The sequence below is a fragment of the Euprymna scolopes genome, chromosome 21 (genome assembly GCF_053919585.1).
Source record: "Euprymna scolopes isolate OS-2025 chromosome 21, ASM5391958v1, whole genome shotgun sequence".
Lineage (NCBI taxonomy): Eukaryota > Metazoa > Mollusca > Cephalopoda > Sepiida > Sepiolidae > Euprymna > Euprymna scolopes.
Window position 1 is genome coordinate 51,679,449 of NC_136502.1, and position 18,303 is coordinate 51,697,751.

The 18,303-nt window shown below is 37.9% G+C and overlaps 3 protein-coding genes across 3 annotated transcripts; all 3 read left to right on the top strand.

Moving 5' to 3' along the window:
- The first annotated feature begins 8,156 nt into the window (after window positions 1-8,156).
- Window positions 8,157-9,482, top strand: LOC145242797 (uncharacterized). Its single transcript, XM_080105929.1, has one exon. The coding sequence runs from the start codon at window positions 8,157-8,159 to the stop codon at window positions 9,480-9,482; it is 1,326 nt and encodes a 441-aa protein (XP_079962055.1).
- A 115-nt stretch (window positions 9,483-9,597) lies between these two features.
- Window positions 9,598-10,740, top strand: LOC145242798 (uncharacterized). The gene has a single exon (XM_080105930.1). The coding sequence runs from the start codon at window positions 9,598-9,600 to the stop codon at window positions 10,738-10,740; it is 1,143 nt and encodes a 380-aa protein (XP_079962056.1).
- A 340-nt stretch (window positions 10,741-11,080) lies between these two features.
- On the top strand, window positions 11,081-11,851 carry LOC145242800 (uncharacterized). Its single transcript, XM_080105931.1, has one exon. The coding sequence runs from the start codon at window positions 11,081-11,083 to the stop codon at window positions 11,849-11,851; it is 771 nt and encodes a 256-aa protein (XP_079962057.1).
- Window positions 11,852-18,303: the final 6,452 nt, after the last annotated feature.

Sequence of the window (18,303 nt, forward strand, 5' to 3'; positions counted from 1 at the left end):
CACCCTCAGATCCAAGTCAATAGCTTCTTTAGCTTTTTTATTTGGTAACCTTGAGAATCCATCTACTAGTGCCATATCTTTTCCAGGGCGATATACAATTGTCATATCATACCCCTGCAAACGTAGTAGCATGCGTTGAAGGCGAGGTGGAGCTGCAACCAAATTTTTTAAGTTGATCATTTCCAAGGGTTTATGATCACTTTTCACCTGGAACGCACTTCCATAGATATAAGTCCAAAATCGTTCGCAGCCGAAAACAACTGCAAGGAGCTCCCGCTCTATGTTGGCATAGCGTTGTTCAGTTTCTGTTAAGGACTTGGATGCAAAAGCTATGGGTTTACCTCTTTGCAGGAGTGCGGCGCCGAGTCTTTTACTTGATGCATCGACTTGGATAGCAGTTTGCTTGGAAGGGTCGAAGTATGATAGCAACATGTCTTTGCAAATTAGATCCTTGATTTGCTGGAGGGATCTCTGGTGACTTTCTGTCCACTGGTATTCCACTTCTTTCTTTAGGAGATCTCTCAAAGGTGCTGTGAGATCGGACAGGTGTGGAATTTTTATTTCTGTTACCTTGCTGGGATCAGGGTGCATACAATTCTGATCATAGATTGCGTCCCCCAAAAAACAAATTTGTTTCTTATTGATGGCCCACTTTTCGTTGTTGTTCATTAGATTGTGGAGGTTCCTATCATGCTCCTCTTCGTAAGACATCATCAACTAGCCCTTAGGTGCCAGAGCACTTCTCCAGAAACATGTCCATCCTCTGGGCAAACACATCCTGAGACATCACCAGATCAAAAATCATCCGCTAGAAACAGAATCTTCCAAAAGGGGAGTTGAAGGTAGTCAACAGTTGTGAGGCTGCGTCTAGTTTGATGGACCAATATCCATTCTTGGCATCCAACTTGGAGAAATATTTGGCACCAGATAGTTTATGTGCCAGTTCTTCCATTGTTTGGGTCTTGTAATGGCATCTCATAATGGCCTTGTTTAAATCTTTTGGATCTAAACACAGACAGAGCTTTCCGTTGCCTTTCCGCACATAAACCAAGCTGCTGACCCATGGTTTAGGCTCGGTTACTTTCCGTATGATGCCTTGTTTTGTCATATTTTCCAATTCGGTCTGGATTTCCTCCCCCATATGTATAGGACATTTTCTTTGTGCATGTATGACAGGGGTGTTGTATGGTTTCAGAACAATGTGATATTCACCCTAAAAATTGCCGATATTGTCAAAACGGTTTGGGTACATATTTACCAGATCCTGTGTTGAACGTACTGAGACTGGTGTTTCCTGGATTGCACAGTGTAACCTTACCAGTCTCAGGTCTCTGATTGAAGGTAGTCCTATGATGGTAGGCCCTTCTGTTGTCACTACAAAGAATTTGATGGTTTTCCATATTCCTTTGTGTGAACAAGCTATTTTAACGGATCCATGTTGGATAATATGAGAACCATTATAGGCTGTTAGAACAGTTGGTTCATCCTTTGTTGCACCGGAGAGTAGCTGTCCTGCTGCACTTATTAGGTGTGGGAACATCTTCCGGAAGGTACGTAATGGAAGTGTGTTGCCTTCGGCTCCTGTGTCAACCTTAGCTTTCAGAAAATGAGTGTCTGGGAGGTTGGGAAGCTTGATTGCAAGGTCTGTGAAAACCTCTGTCCGACTGTCGCCTTGTTCTTGAATAGAGTCGAAAGACATTTGTTCAAACTTGCTATAAATCCCTTCATTGTCCCTCTGAGAGGTATTTACCGAGTGCATACGGTTGCCGTGTTTCCAGTGTTTGTACTGGTCCCTTTGTGCTTCTCCATGTCCTGGTTTATTACCTCCATCTTTCCATGTTGTGCGTGTCGGAAAACGTCCTGCTGCGATTTTATTTTTGCTTGCGCAGACCTTAGCCCAATGATTTTGTTGTCCACACGCGGAACATGTGGTACCCCATGCTGGACATTTTTGCCTCGGATGGGAGCCTCCACATCTGTTACACTGTTTGTACTTGATTGCATCTATTTCATGCTTATTCTGCTCTAGTTCAACCAACTGTCTCATGTGGGTTATGGCAACTTCATATGTCCTACCACAGTTTATAGCTTCCGGCAGTGTTAATTGTTCGCCTTTCGCTAGAAGCTGGTTTTGGAGTTCTTGATGCTTTGTTCCTGATATAACCTGCTCGATGAGGCGTTCCTTCATTTCCTGGATATCCCGGAACTTGCATTTCAATGCCTGCGATTTACATCGGGTCAGAAAGTCATCGAAATTCTCTGATTCTTTTTTTATTATACTGGCGCAGGTAAAAACGAGCGATTCGGAAGTTTAATTGCGGCTGCAGTCTTTCCTCGAATTTTTCCCAAATTATTTCTGGATTATTCCTGTCGACCTCGTTTTCGAACGACCAAGTGTTGTATCTTTTAAGGCCTTCTTCTCCGGACAGTAGCAGGATGTGGTCGACCTGTTTTCCCAACAAAATATTTTTAACTGAGAAGTAAAGATTACAATGTTGCTTAAATAATTGAAATGCTTCGGTTAGGTCTGTGGACGACCAATTCATCGACGGTTCGTTTGTAGCCATTGTATTTATTTATTTCGTTTAGTTCCAGACGATATAAATTCAGTCTTCCGTTTATTTAATTTATTTTATTTTATTTATTTATTTATTTTTAATAAACTGACAGAACAAATGTACATGTATATGTGTTTTCAGTAGAAAACTTAAACGTCTGAGAACTTATTCATATACTTCCTAATATATGTATATATTTTTTTTACTGACAGTAATGTATATATATATGTGTGTGTGTGTGTGTGTGTGTGTGTGTGTGTGTGTGTGTGTGTATTTATTTATTTATTTTCGTTGCATTTGAAACACGAAACACAAAAAACAATGCTTACTCACAGTTTGAAGCTTGGCGCCAAGTATTAATTTTTCCCATGCGGTCTGAACGTGGCCAATTTTAATCATTTATTTTTTTTATATATATTTCTTTTACTGTCGTGTGTATATAATAGGGACGACCTGTGCGTAAGGTTTCCCAAATGAGAAACACCATCGCTTGCCACCATGAAACATTATGTAAAAGAATACCAAAACATGAGATTCATTTATGAGAAGCGGAATACGGTCTCCATTTTTTTTATTGAGCTCGAGTTCCGTGTCGAACGGAAGTGGAGGTATATTCGAGACTTCTTTACTGAAGAGTTCTTTAAGGGGAGGTAATGGTTCATACAATGGTTGTGGTCAAATTGCTTAGCAGGGACGTGTGGGAGAAAATAAATTATTTAATTCAGGACTGCTAGTGCTACATCCTTACATAATACATGGTATTTGCAAATAGTCACCCACCTAGTACTGACCTAGCTCAATTTCATTTAACTTCAGTGGTCTAGCAAAAAGTGGTGTGTTTATGTGATTGGGTTGTACGTCATTGTTATAGCTAATTTGTTTGTTGATTAAACAAGTCAGGCTTCTGTGTAGAGTTCTCAAAGATTATGCCTTAGAAGTGCTAGTATGCATGAAGTTCTTGGTGGCCACAGCGATTTGTTCTGCACGATTATGGATTTGTAACTTCTGATACCAAGTTCTCGGTGGTTGGATGTGGAGTTGGGAAAGATTTTTTTCAGAACCCACAAACGAATAACATAGAAACAATGTTTCCACTTTTACTCATTTGCGGTTTCGGGTTAGACATTGCAGAGACAACCAGAGCATGATGAATCCTGACGTCGACTACTCTTGGATTTTCATTAGATTCTTGATTGTAGCAACAACTTTTGAAAAATACTGTTTATAATTAATAATTATACTGTTTATAAATTTTACTCACAATACTGTTTATAAATTTTACTCAGAAAAATCAAGGAAAATTATATGCAACAGAAGATGATAATAGGTACAGAGTGAGGGGTTTGTAGGGGACTAGGATATATAAATACCCCAATCCCGTTACAAAAGAATAATGAAACGAATGGGAATTGAAGGAAACAAAGACTCAATTAATGGATAAGATAAACGTCGTTTATTTGCTGTTGAAAGAAATGAACGTTTTAGTTATAACATGTCCGCGCGTATGTAACCAATGTTCGTTGCAGGACTGGTGTTGTAGCAAGAAAAGGAAATGTGTTTTCATCTCAAGTTCGGGTCACTATTGTTTGTTCTAGCGTGGCAAGAGAAATAAATGTTGTAGGAAAATTGAGAATGGTAGTCCAGCGTGTAGACAAAAGAGTGGATATGAGAGTTGACATAAGTTAGTAGTCAGCTACGCGAAGGTGTTCTTAGGGAACAGTAGTAGATAGAGAGAGAAAGAGTGAGAATGTATACATACAGTCTTTAGCTCGTGCCCCACACATAGTCGCAGGGGTGTTGACGACAGCGAGCGTGCGCCTCCCGAAGGGGAGGCGGTTGGTTAGCCCAACCTCTCTAGCCGAGAGCTAGTCCTAAAAAGAGTTACAAACAGCTTGTCTCCTTGTTTTATACTCGTTTCCAGAGTGTATTTTGTGCATGTGTATTTCCTTAGAAAGCGGAAGTGACGTCGTCCATGTGTGTGTTCGTGTTCGCGTGTGTGAGTACATGTGTATACGTAAGCGTGTGTGTATATATACGTGAATGTGAGTGTATGTACGCGAACGTGAATATGTGTACATGTGTGGACATGGGCGCGTATGTTTGTGTGCGCGTATGTATATGACAGCTTGAAATGTGAATGTGTTTTTGTGTGAGACTTGAAAAAGGCTCGTACAGGTTTTGCAAATACATGCTTTTGCGAGAATGTAAAGCAATCACCGACCCCCAACGCTGTGCACTGTCGTTTCTTCTCTTTTGTCTTCTCTTCTCGTTCTGGCCATATTGCCATCTTTCACACATTAGAAACAACCGAGAGTGAGAACTGATTCACAAGTATAAAATTATAAACAACTTCCAAAGAAACAATGGCGAAGAGTCATCATCTTAGGTTATTACCAGTTTGGGGGGGTATACATTTTGGTGTTTTACTTTGTGGTGTTCGTAATGGGAGGGAAACTAGAGACACGTTAAACAAAAAGGATAAAACAAATAAATTAAGAGTTAAGAGGCAGAGAAGAGATTTTATATGCGTTTAGAAATAGAGGGTTACAGCAATAGAAGAATTAAAATATTTATGAATATTAAGAGTTCTTGTAGAACAAAGGAGTTTCTTCAGTTGAAATATAGAACGTTGAATATACATTGAGTTGCACTCGTCTGACAAGACATTGCAATCTTCATATATATATATATATATATATATATATATATATATATATATATATATATATATATCCCAGGTTAATATTTTTCACAGGGGAAGCAACCAATGGTGTTTTGATGATGTTCATACAAGAGTGCTAAATACCGAAGTAGTGCAAAATATATTTTTCATGTTTTTCACATATGTCGCTACACATTCATGGGCATGTTTTAGTCAGCCAGTTACAGTTTGACTGAAACATGCTCGTGAATGTGTAGTACCATATAAGTATTTATGTAAAATAAATGAAACGTGTGTATGTATGTATGTATATATATATATATATATATATATATATAAAGCAAGAAGTAAAATTATGTTAAAAAGCCAAAAGCTTCTGCAAACTCAAAGTGAATACAAATATTAATATTTATTGTGGAAATTATCTTTCACTATCTTTCTTTCCCTTTTCTTTCTCCTGTTTCGGTTCTTCCTTCCTTTCTTCTTAACCCCTTTCCTACCCCCTTCCCTGGCTTCCCCCTTTTTTTTATGTCACCTAACTCCCTTATGCCCGTTGATTGGATGCGACGTTTTCGCGCTAAATTGAGGCACGTGTGTGATATTTTGAGTTAAAATAGTCAGTTGTGAACAAGGCTTCGAGGGGACCAGAACGGTCGAACTGTCGGTCTCGGATAAAAAGGGACGCCTGGAATTTACTAAGGCGTTGTACAACTCTGTCTTGACGAGACATTAAATTCGTTGAAAAGAAGAACCTAGTTTTCTAAGACACTTGAAAACTAATACTATTATCGAGAAAAGATAATAGAAGTTTTGAACAGAAGAACCTAGTTTTCTAAGACACTTGAAAACTAATACTATTATCGAGAAAAGATAATAGACGTTTTAAACAGAAGAACGAAGTTTTCTAAGACACTTGAAAACTGATACTATTATCGAGGAAAGATAATAGAAGTTTTGAACAGAAAATTCGCCGCAGGGAAGTTTTCGAAGATACCCGAAAACACCAGAATATTCAGCCTTAAGAAATTTCGACCTTGCTGAAGGACTTCGAAAAACGAATTTCCAGGAAAAAGAAAGAAAAAGGGAACTTTTAACCAACACAAACTCAAAAAATAAAACCCACAAGAAAACGAACTTTCTAAATGTTTCTTTCGTAAAAGGGCGCCCAGAACCTTCCAGTAAGTGATCCCCTCCTTTTTTCCCCCCTTCTTCCTCCTTCTCTATCTCTCTTTCCTTCTATTTCCCTTCACTCTCTCTCCCCGTTTTGGTTACTACTACAAGACTCTTGTAAGCCAGATGGACATTTTTGGCAGCCCATAGAGGTCACAAACCTTTCCTTTAGATATCTTTGTTAATAAATTCTATTTCTCCTATTTTTCTCTTTTTGTTTGTATTTTTTTCCTTCAGTTTCAGAGTTAGTAGTAACGATTAATTGTTTAAGGGACAAAGTGGATAATAAAATTTCTTCACTCTGCCAAAAATTGGTACTCATAGAGTTAATAACTCTGCCAGTTTAGTAAGCTACTCTCTGCTAAACTGGTCTCGGCTTATTGATGACCGGCTGCTGTCCATCGCGTAGATAGTATCCCCCTCCCCCTTCCTTCTTCTTTGTTTCTGCGTCGGCCATTTTGGCTTCTTGTTCCTTTTTTTACAGGCATTTTTGGCGCCAAAAGGGTAGTGGTTTAGCATTTAGCCGTTGATAGGTTAGAAGGGGCGGGGTTTAGTATTCTAAAATGACTACCTCTCCCACTACCTCAATGTTATTTGAAAAAAGAAAGATTATTAGAGATAAAATCTTAACTGTATTTGAATTTTTAGACTCATTAGATGAAATAAATGAAGTAGGTTATACGTTATATAAAAAGCAGATAGATGATTACATTGCTTCAGTGGATTTATTAGACGAGCAAATTATTAATGCCTATTTAATTGAGGGAACAGAAGATGAGGAGATTAAGGCATTTAATAGGGATTGCGCTCTCCATCGAGTGAAGGTTTTGGAAAAATTGTCTAGACTCAAGCCTTCGGTAGAAGTAAGGGATAGTGCAAATCACAAAGTCTCTCTTTTTAAGGAAAAACGTCTGGGGATGACGCCCAAAATTGAATGTCCCAAGTTTAGTGAAAAGGATTTAGAAAACGATATATTAGCCTTCCTTAATTTTCAGCGGGAATTCGAAAATAGCGTAGTGGACTTAGAAAATGACGCCCTGAGGTTAGTTGTGTTGAAAAACCATTTGTCTGGCTACGCCTTTCAACTGGTGCGGCACCTCTCTATATCTGAGGAAAACTATCGCATAGCCACCGACATTCTCGCGTCGGAATTTCTAGATAAGGACAACATTGTGGATTCTGTTTTTTCCCATATATTGGGTATAGAGAAGTTAAGCAACAATTTAGTAGCAAAGAAGTTCTTGAATTCTGTTAAGGCTCAGGTTCACGAATTAAATAGTTCCTTCAGTTTAAATTTCTTGGAGATGAACTCTCCCGGAAACAAGTTGTTAAGTCATATTGTTTTTAGTAAGCTGCCCACTCTTTTTAGGTCTGAGTTGATACATAAAATAGGAAATAATTACCCTACCCTGGAAGACATACTAGACCACAGTTCGGAAATATTTCGAACGATTGAGTTTTGTAAAAATAAGGAAACATATCCTCGGAAGGTGGCTAGTATACCTAAGAAAACATTTTCCCCTAGGTTCATGGGCTCTCCAGATGCTAAAAAAACTTCCACACTGGAAAATTTTCATATCCAGTCTATTAAGATTGGATTTTAGTGTAATTTTTGTAGAACCAATAACCATAACGGTTATTCCTGCAAGTTTTTTCCTTCTCATGCTGCCCGGTTGAGGAGGTGTAAGGAGATTGGCTTATGTAGCAAGTGCTCGAGCCCTTCTCATGCAGAAGAGTCATGTATTTGCAAGGGTAAGGAGTTTGGAATGTGCTGGCTATGTAATAAGAAGGGTCACTGTAGAGTGCTGTGTCCTTCTGTTGGGGGTGAATCTACTGCTTCTAATGCTTGTTGGCACTTGAATAGCTCTTCGTTACTGCCTGTTGTTGAGGTTGCCGTCGACAATGGATCTGGTGAAAGTGTATCTTTCAACTGCCTTATCGACACTGGTAGTGAGCGATCCTATTTGTCTGGAAAAATGTTGAATGCCTTTTCTGATATTAATACTCCCATAAGAGATCGTAAGTTTCTGATTAAGACCTTTTTGGGAAAAGAAGTTAAACACTTGAAGGAAGTTAATCTTCAAGTGAGGTTTCCAAATTCATGCCATTCTGTGTTGTTCTTGGTGGATGATGATATGGACCTTTCTTTTCGTGTTCACGGATTGAATTCTGTGGTAGAAGACCTTAAGAAACATCAGGTCAAATTGGCTGCTAATTTCTCGGAGTTGAGAGATGACACTTTGCCTGTATATGGCTTACTGGGTGTGGACGTGCTTAGGTTTTTGGGACCTATGAATTTAAAGGAGTTTAGAGAGGGCCTTGTGTGGGAATTTCCCCAAGGAATGGTTTTGTTTGGTGATCTGGCGGATTTTGGGTCTCCTCCTCCCAAAGACCTGGAAAAGGGGTTGGAATTGAATTATGCTCAAGTCGTCAAGGAACACTCTGTGTGCGACCTCACTCATGTATATTTTGCGTTGAACCCCAAGTCTGTGTATACTGATCCGTTCAGTTGTTTTGAGGAGTCTTCTGTTGAGAGGACTGTAGAAAAAATGCTTAGTTTGGAAACCATAGGTATTGTTGATAAGGAATTCAGTGATTTCGATAAGAATATGATTGAGTCCTTTCGCTCCTCCATTCGCTTCATAGATAACTCTTACTATGTCAGTTTGCCTTGGAATGAAGAAAAATTAAAATCGGTGCCTGCTAATCATCAGGTGTCTTTGTCAGTTTTGAATCGCGTATCGAAGAAGCTGACGGAACAGGGGTTGTACGAAGATTATTGTCAGGTCTTCTTAGACCAAGAAAAGGAAGGAATAATTGAAAGGATTGTGGTTACTCCTTCCGATTTTAACAAATACGTATGGATTCCTCATCGACCGGTGATAAAACAGGATTTACAGTGCACGACCAAGATTAGACCGGTCTTCAATTGTTCTTTGAGAACCGGTGGGAAACCTTCTTTAAATGACTGCGCTTATTCTGGTGTCAATAAGTGCACTGACATGCTGGATTTGCTTTTGCGGTTTCGGATGAACCAGTATTGTTCTACTGGCCGATATTCGGAAGGCCTTTTTAATGATTCGTTTGAATGACGAATGTGACAAAAATAGATTCTGCTTCTTTTTAAGATTGGGTAATGAGTTGATCTGCTTTAGATACAACACTCTTATATTTGGCTTTGTATCCAGTCCTTTCATACTGAGCTACATGGTTCGATATCATGTGGAGAAATACCCTCCTGGTCCTTGCAGGGAGATGCTTTTGGGCCACTTCTATATGGACAATCTGGTGAAAACTCATAATTCTGCTGAAGTTCTGATGCAGCTGTACTTGGAAGCTGTTTCTGTCATGGGGGAAGGTGGATTTTCCTTGAGGAATTGCTGTAGCAACAATGAAGTGCTTGCTAAGCGAATGTTGCAGGATAACAGTCTCTCCTCCCACGGTTCTGACACTGAGAAGGTATTGGGCTATTTGTATAACCCCTCCTCTGACAAAATGCGAGTAAGTTCTTGCATTGAAGGAAGATCAGTATCCTCTAAGAGGGATATTTTGTCTGTAAATTCCTCTGTATTTGACCCCCTTGGCTTAATGCTCCCTGTTACTATTAAAGGTAGGATCCTTCTTAGTAAATTGTGGAAGTTGAAAGTATCTTGGGACCAGCCGGTCCCACCCGATATTATGGTTGACTGGGAGAAGTTGTATAAGGATCTGGTACGTATTGGGGAGCTTGAATTCGACCGTTACTCCGTGGCTTCCGATTCTTCAGCCACGTTGATAGTGTTTTGTGATGCCTCGAACCTGGCCTATGGAATCGCGGTATATTTACATCAGCATGGAGAAGCCAGACTGATATTCGCTAAAGCCAGGGTTGTTCCCTCTGTTAAGAGAACCTTACCCACCTTGGAGCTGTTAGCGGTATATTTATGCATGAAGCACATTTCTGTTCTGGTGAAAATACTCCCTTTGGAAGTGCTCAGTTCTGTGATTATCGCTGTAGATGCACAGGTAGTACTGTCCTGGATTTTATCTGACAATGTCCATACGAAATGTCAATTCACTCGTAACCGGTTAAAAGATGTAAAAGCAATGGTAAAAAATCTTAGTGATAAAGGTTTGACAGTGAAGTTTAAGTATGTGAAGACTGATGGCAATCCTGCTGACTTTGTCACGAGGGGTATGTCCCTGAACAAATTTAAAATGATTTTTACTCGTTGGTTATTCGGGCCTGAATGGTTGAGAGGAGATAACTTGATCTGGCCTAGTTATGACCTGAATTGTCTTAATCCGGCTAGCCAGATGTTGATCAGTACAGTTACTGATTGTGGTCTTTCAGGGCAGTTATATAATTGAAGTAGAGAGATTTTCTTCGCTGAAGAAGCTCATTGGAGTTTTGATTGCTGTATTCCGATTTATATCAAAAATGAGAGGTATTGTTCTCGACTCTAGTATTAAGGCGAGATTGCACTTGCTCAGAATGACACAAGAGCTGTTCCTTTCTAAGGAAAAGAATTATTTGTCTAAGTCTGATGGCGGTGACGCCCCCCCTTTGGTTTCTAAATTTAATTTATTTTTGGATGATGAAGGATTGATTCGCTCACGAGGTAGAATTGTTAAATCTATTTATTTTTCTGATGCAGCCCTTCATCCTATTCTGCTTCCTAAGTCTTGTCATGTTACAAGTTTGATAATCATGGATTGTCATTTGAAGTGTAAGCATCTGGGAATTGCTGCTACGCTTAGCAAAATCAGAATGTTGGGATTTTGGATACCCAAAGCTAGACAAGCTATTAAAACGGTGATATCTTGTTGTGTCGTTTGCAAAAAATATAACACTCTTTCCTTTAGATATCCCAAGGTTACAAATTTGCCTAAGCATCGGGTTAATTTAGTTAAGCCGTTCTTGCACACCGGGATCGATTTTACTGGCCATTTGTGGGTGCATGAAGGTGATGAAACTAAAAAGGTGTATATTTTAATCTTCACCTGTTTTAGTGTGCGAGCTATACACTTGGAACTGTTGCCTGATATGACCACTCAGTCTGTGGTTTTGGCATTTTTGAGATTTTTCAATTTTTATGGGGTCCCTTCTCACATTTATTCGGATAATGCAAAGTCCTTTGTGGCGGGTTGTGACCTTGTTAAACAGGTTTATTTGTCTGACGAATTTAGAGGGACAGTTGATGCCCATCTTATCAAACACCAAACGATACCTTTATATTCTGCTTGGTACGGTGCTGTGTGGGAAAGATTAATTCGAGTTGTAAAAAGTTGTCTTTTCAAGGTTATAGGACGTAGGAAGTTAAGTTATTTTCAACTTTTGACGGTTCTGTCAGATGTGCAAGGATCTGTTAACGATCGGCCCTTGACCTATCGTTGCTCTGATGACTCTGGCTTGGAGGTGATTACTCCTAATGCCTTTGTGCATCCCTTCCATAAAAACTCTGTGTTTTTGTCCTTATAAGAAGATTGTTTCCTGAATAACCCCCCTAGTAAAGAAGATCTTATTGAGAGTCTGGGATGTAGAGATGAATTCTTGAATCGTTTTAAAAGGCTATGGTATGAACAATATCTCTTGGGTCTGAGGGAGTTGTCGCAGGATCTTTACCAATCTGATTTTGAAAATATGATTAAGCTGGGTGATGTCGTTTTGATAAAAAAAAACCTATGAAGCCTCGTCCTTACTGGTCCTTGGGAAGGGTGGTTAATCTAACTTCTGGGTCGGATAGCTTAGTTCGGTCAGCTTTAATCAGGAGAAGTGATGGCAGCACTCAGGAACATTCCTTAAAGAACTTGTGTCCTTTAGAACTTTCCATAACCCATTCTCACCAAGCTTCTAACGATGGAGAGGGCAATTCTCTGAGCTCGGGGACTAGTCGGGACAGGGAAAACTTTCAGTCTAGGCCTGTAAGGTCTGTTAAACCTTTAAATGAAAGAAATCCAGAATACGTTTGGTATTAGATTGTTGTTTGAGGATTTTTTCTTTTTGTCTTTTTTCTTTTTAGGGAGAGTGTGCAAATTATCTTTCACTATCTTTCTTTCCCTTTTCTTTCTCCTATTTCGGTTCTTCCTTCCTTTCTTCTTAACCCCTTTCCTACCCCCTTCCCTGGCTTCCCCCTTTTTTTATGTCACCTAACTCCCTTATGCCCGTTGATTGGATGCGACGTTTTCGCGCTAAATTGAGGCACGTGTGTGATATTTTGAGTTAAAATAGTCAGTTGTGAACAAGGCTTCGAGGGGACCAGAACGGTCGAACTGTCGGTCTCGGATAAAAAGGGACGCCTGGAATTTACTAAGGCGTTGTACAACTCTGTCTTGACGAGACATTAAATTCGTTGAAAAGAAGAACCTACTTTTCTAAGACACTTGAAAACTAATACTATTATCGAGAAAAGATAATAGAAGTTTTGAACAGAAGAACCTAGTTTTCTAAGACACTTGAAAACTAATACTATTATCGAGAAAAGATAATAGACGTTTTAAACAGAAGAACGAAGTTTTCTAAGACACTTGAAAACTGATACTATTATCGAGGAAAGATAATAGAAGTTTTGAACAGAAAATTCGCCGCAGGGAAGTTTTCGAAGATACCCGAAAACACCAGAATATTCAGCCTTAAGAAATTTCGACCTTGCTGAAGGACTTCGAAAAACGAATTTCCAGGAAAAAGAAAGAAAAAGGGAACTTTTAACCAACACAAACTCAAAAAATAAAACCCACAAGAAAACGAACTTTCTAAATGCTCCTTTCGTAAAAGGGCGCCCAGAAGCTTCCAGTAAGTGATCCCCTCCTTTTTCCCCCCTTCTTCCTCCTTCTCTATCTCTCTTTCCTTCTATTTCCCTTCACTCTCTCTCCCCCGTTTTGGTTACTACTACAAGACTCTTGTAAGCCAGATGGACATTTTTGGCAGCCCATAGAGGTCACAAACCTTTCCTTTAGATATCTTTGTTAATAAATTCTATTTCTCCTATTTTTCTCTTTTTGTTTGTATTTTTTTCCTTCAGTTTCAGAGTTAGTAGTAACGATTAATTGTTTAAGAAGAATTAACTTCCACGGGACAAAGTGGATAATAAAATTTCTTCATTATATAGTAATCCATAACCAAATAAATAAGCTCAATGCAACTAAGATATAAAATAGAGCTTGTCATAGAAGAACACAAATTTAAGACTGTAAATTATATTTTACATTAATTTATTGTTTGACAAAATATTCAAATAAGATATATAAAAATTTCCTTAATCCGCGGAGTTTCAAAGAAATGCATTCTTCTCATCAGAGGAAAGATATTAGCAAATGAATTTATATATAGGAAATCGTTATTTTAGGATTAAAAACATTTTTTTTAGCGATTTTAAAATAGTTAAATCGTAGCCATTACAAGGCTCATTTTGATCTCGGTAGTTTGAATTGAATTGTCTCTCGTTATTTATTAAATATGGCAGATCAAGATAGTCTTATCGTTTAACTTGATTTGGTCTGGTCAGTTTATGTGAGTTTTGGAATATGACGGCTTAGATCATAAAGACTTTTCGTTTTTTTTTTTTTCTTTTTTAATTCGGGTAAACTCTAGACTTGCGCCGAAATTACCGTATATTTAACAGATGGACAACTACAAAATTGCTTTCAAATTTCGAATCATCATGAATTCACTCGTTTTTCCAACTGTTAACAAAATAGTAAAATGGCTGGCATTAATATGAAGAAACGGACAGGAAGTCTATTAAAGTTCGTAGTTAAATTAAAATTCTTAGAACTTTTCAATTTGAATTCCAATACATGGGTACGTTTACGATTGCTGTCTCTACTCCACTTCCGATTTATCCTCACCATGTTAAGAATTTTTTTTAATGGATTTTTTTTAATGGATTTATCCTCACTATGTTAAGAATTTTTTTTAATGGATTTTTTTTAACGGTATCTTTCGTTAACGTTACTATTGTAACGTTAACGAAAGATACCGTTAAAAAAAATTAATGTGAATTTTTACTGACGATTTCTGACACTGCTAGTGTACCAAACCACTGTACCACTGTACCAGTATACCAGTACCACATCTCGGATACCACAGGTTTAGTTCAATTCAAAAAATGTTTCGGAAAAAAAATCCATTGTTGCTTTAATTCGGAAAATGTTTCATTTAAACCATTTATTTGTTCGGGGGAAAAAAATAAATAAATAAAAATATATCACAATTTTACTTTATAAAAATCCAATGTCGCTTTCATTACAAAATTGTTTTAAAATGATATTTTCTTACGCAGACTTTTAAATAAATGCTTTTACAATTATATATTGATACATTTTTATACAATAAATGTTTGGGTTTTCAAATATTTTGTGTTCGGAAAAAAAAAAAAATTCTTGTTTATTGTTTATCTGCCGTGTTAATTGGAGGTTTTTTTGTTTTTTTTCATTATTTATTTATTTCATTTGGAGTGAAATAGAGTTAATAAAAGAATTAATAATTTTATTTTATTTTAGTAATAAACATAACGAAATAGTAAGTCGTTTTTACTAAAATACATTTTTTCTAGTAATTAAAAAAAATAAAGTTCGTTTCATTTTATTTTCGAGTTTTGGATTCGATTTCTAAGTTTAATGGGTGGGACGATTTTTTTAGGGGTGATTTGGTCAGGGTATTCCGTCATCGACGTTTACAATAAAAATTACGAAAATGCATCGAGTAGAAAGGTATTTATAGTTAAAAGTAATTTTTACGAAAAATTGGGTAAAATTACATTTTTCTTAGACGTTATAGATGTCAACATATGGATTATCTTTCCTCGTTGTTTATATTTCGTGCTGTACGTAATTGAGAGCGCAGACGTGTGTGGAAGATGTGGACTCCATCATAAACCAGGAAATTATCCTACTCGCGGCAGTACGTGCTCAGCATGTGGTTGTAAGAACCACTGGACCAAAAGGTGCCAGACCACTGGACCAAAAGGTGCCAGACCCGAAAAACTAAAAACACCAACAGGCAGCCACAAGCAAACAAGCTAACCAAGCAGAGAAATTTTGGACCGGAATGGGATACGTTTAAAACCCAGCAGAACTGCATAAACGCACAGCAAGATGAAATGGCAGGTGATGTTGAAAGAATGTTTTTATATCCAGTAAATCAGAAAGGGGGCAACACCTCCCGAACAGAAGCATTTGTCAACCTGGACATCGTCCCCCCAAACAGAAAAGGCATTCATGAGCTAAAGGTGGACACAGGCGCAGAAGGGAGTACACTTCCCTTACGCACGTCCCGACAGATGTTTCCCAAACATGGGGACCAGAATGGGCATCCACGTCCAGGCACAACCAACAAAGAAACTGCAATCCTTACAGCGTACAACGGCTCTGATATGCCACAGCACAGATCCATCGATATAAAATGTGGGTACAAGGGTCTATGGAAAGCAATAAAATTTTATGTGGTCACATCAAATGGACCTACCATATTAGGATTACCCTCCATCCAAGATTTGAAATTGGTACTGTTCCATACGGAGAACAGCATGTACCCCAGTTGATCCTCCATCAAACACCACCATAAATTCTATGAGAGATCTCATGGAAGCCTATCCGGATCAATTCAACCGGATTGGAAACTTTCCAGGAGAGTTACCACATCGTACTTCGCAAGTACAAGTACAACCAAGAGACGAGAAGATGGACTCCAGCGACTGTTAGACAAGTCTGCATTGAACCGCGTTCCTACATTGTATAGACGTCATCAGGACAGATTCTTCGCAGAAACCGCAGACATCTCAAGAAAGTTGCCCACACATGCAATATGACACAATCAATTACACATAATACATCCTCGCGTCATACTCAAGTCACACCACCCAATGTACCAGGCTCAGTGGCTCATCACTGGCTCACATCCTGTTGAAACTACCAATTCGCATGCAAGCATCTGCCCGCTATCTGCTGAAACACATAGCCCTGCAAACCATCTGTAATAATCACAAGATTGGGGGGGGGGGTTTGTGTCATAACCCCCCCCCCCCAAAAAAAAAAAGATACGATCTGTTGATAAGTTCACTTGTAAAAACTCATCCAGCAACCTCTGGTTAAACAAACAGTTCTCTTGTGAAAGAGGGATGTCAACATAGGGATTATCTTTCCTTGTTGTTTATAATTCGTGCTATATGAGTTACTTCCCTTAGAAAATAAAGATGTATTCCGTGAGCTTCATTTCGCCTCCTTAATATTATGCATTCATACTAATATTACAAAAAAACAAGCAAAAAAAAAACCTGCAACAATAGAGTAGACAATAAGAGCGTGACCATAGCCACGGTAAGAACCTAAATGCAAGGGACATAACTCCGAAAACAATATTTTCGATTACTCCTGTCATGGCGGCAATAGCGATAGATTAAAAAAAAGAAATTGGTACTTCTACACTTTATCGCCGAAATTGGAGACGCTATTTTCTTTCACACATCTGCCGTTAAAATGCAAGGGAGGAATCAGTATTTTAAATTATGGCCGAAGTTAAAAATAAATAACAAAAGAATTAAAGTAGATAAAATTCCGGGAAGAACTATGAAAAAAAAGTAAATAAAGAAAGTGAAAGAGAACATATATTCATAATTGTTTAATTGGAAATGTTTCGGTTTAATTAATGAAAATGGGAAAGTTTTTCATGAAACTTCTTTTTTTAATTGAAAATAGAAAATGAAATGACATATTCATAATTGTTTAAACTGGGCGAGCGCCGTTTGAAAACCAAAGCATTTATTGTATAAAAACAAGTACCAATTGTGGCGCTTACGCCAACAGATCATAAAATCTAAGGGAGATAACCAGCATAAACATAGCAAAAATAAGCATATTTTACAAGGTATAATTTGGACGCTGAAATAATCAGTAGAACAATGAAAGAATGTTAAACGAAAAAAAAAAAAAAATCAATAAATAAATACACCATTACTGTAGCCGAGTTCTGGAAATTGCTGAAGCAGTTTACGAAAAGGAAACAAGTTAGCGAAGTTAATCAACGAACTCAAAATAAACCAATGTTAAGTAACCAAATAAACTTATTAATTAACGTACACAAAACAAAAGTAAACAACCTGTTACAATGAAACGATGTTTATCAATCAAGAAGTTGTTGTCCAATTAGCCTAAGAAAAATGCGTCCCTTATTTAAGAGAAAAAAAAATCTTTGCGCAGAATCTTTGAACGTTGTAATTTTTTCCCCCTTTTGTTTTTAATATATTTGTACATAATAGTAAACAAAAATAAAATAAACTTTAATCATAGACACAAATGACTGATTACCTAAAATAAGGAAAAACAAATTTCTTATTTTTTAATTTTTTTACTTTCATTTTAAAAAAACAAAATGGTAAATATGAAGAATTACTCCATAATCGAAAATTCCTTTAAAATTACCACTCTTATGCTGAAAACCAAAATAACGTTTAACTTTCTTTTTTCTTTCTTTCTTTTTTTTACATGGGTGGGTGTCACCACTTATCAAGGCCCGAAGGCCACTCAGGGATAAGGGTTATTGTGTGTACAATAATCAATGAGTATTGTAGTAATCATTAGTATTGGGGGTTTTGATAGAGTGTCTTACTTAAGGGAGTGGTTTGTTAGGAGTTTGTTTATGTTGGACTTGAAGACGTCCAAGTTGTAGTCAGGTGGGAAACAGGCAAGCGGCAGAGAGTTCCACTGGCGTGCAGTTCTAAGAAAGAAGCTTTGCTCATGGAATCTACATTTGGATTTAGGCACAGATAAAGAGTGGGGAAATTATTGACAGTAGTTTCAGCCAGACGGGTGTTTCTCGTGAAAGATTGGCGAGAGGGACGAGGGATTGGAGCTCAGACGAGCACCTGCCATGGAAATAACGATAAAACAAAGACAGGCTCGCAACGTCTCTTCTGTTGGAGAGAGGTTGCAGGGAAG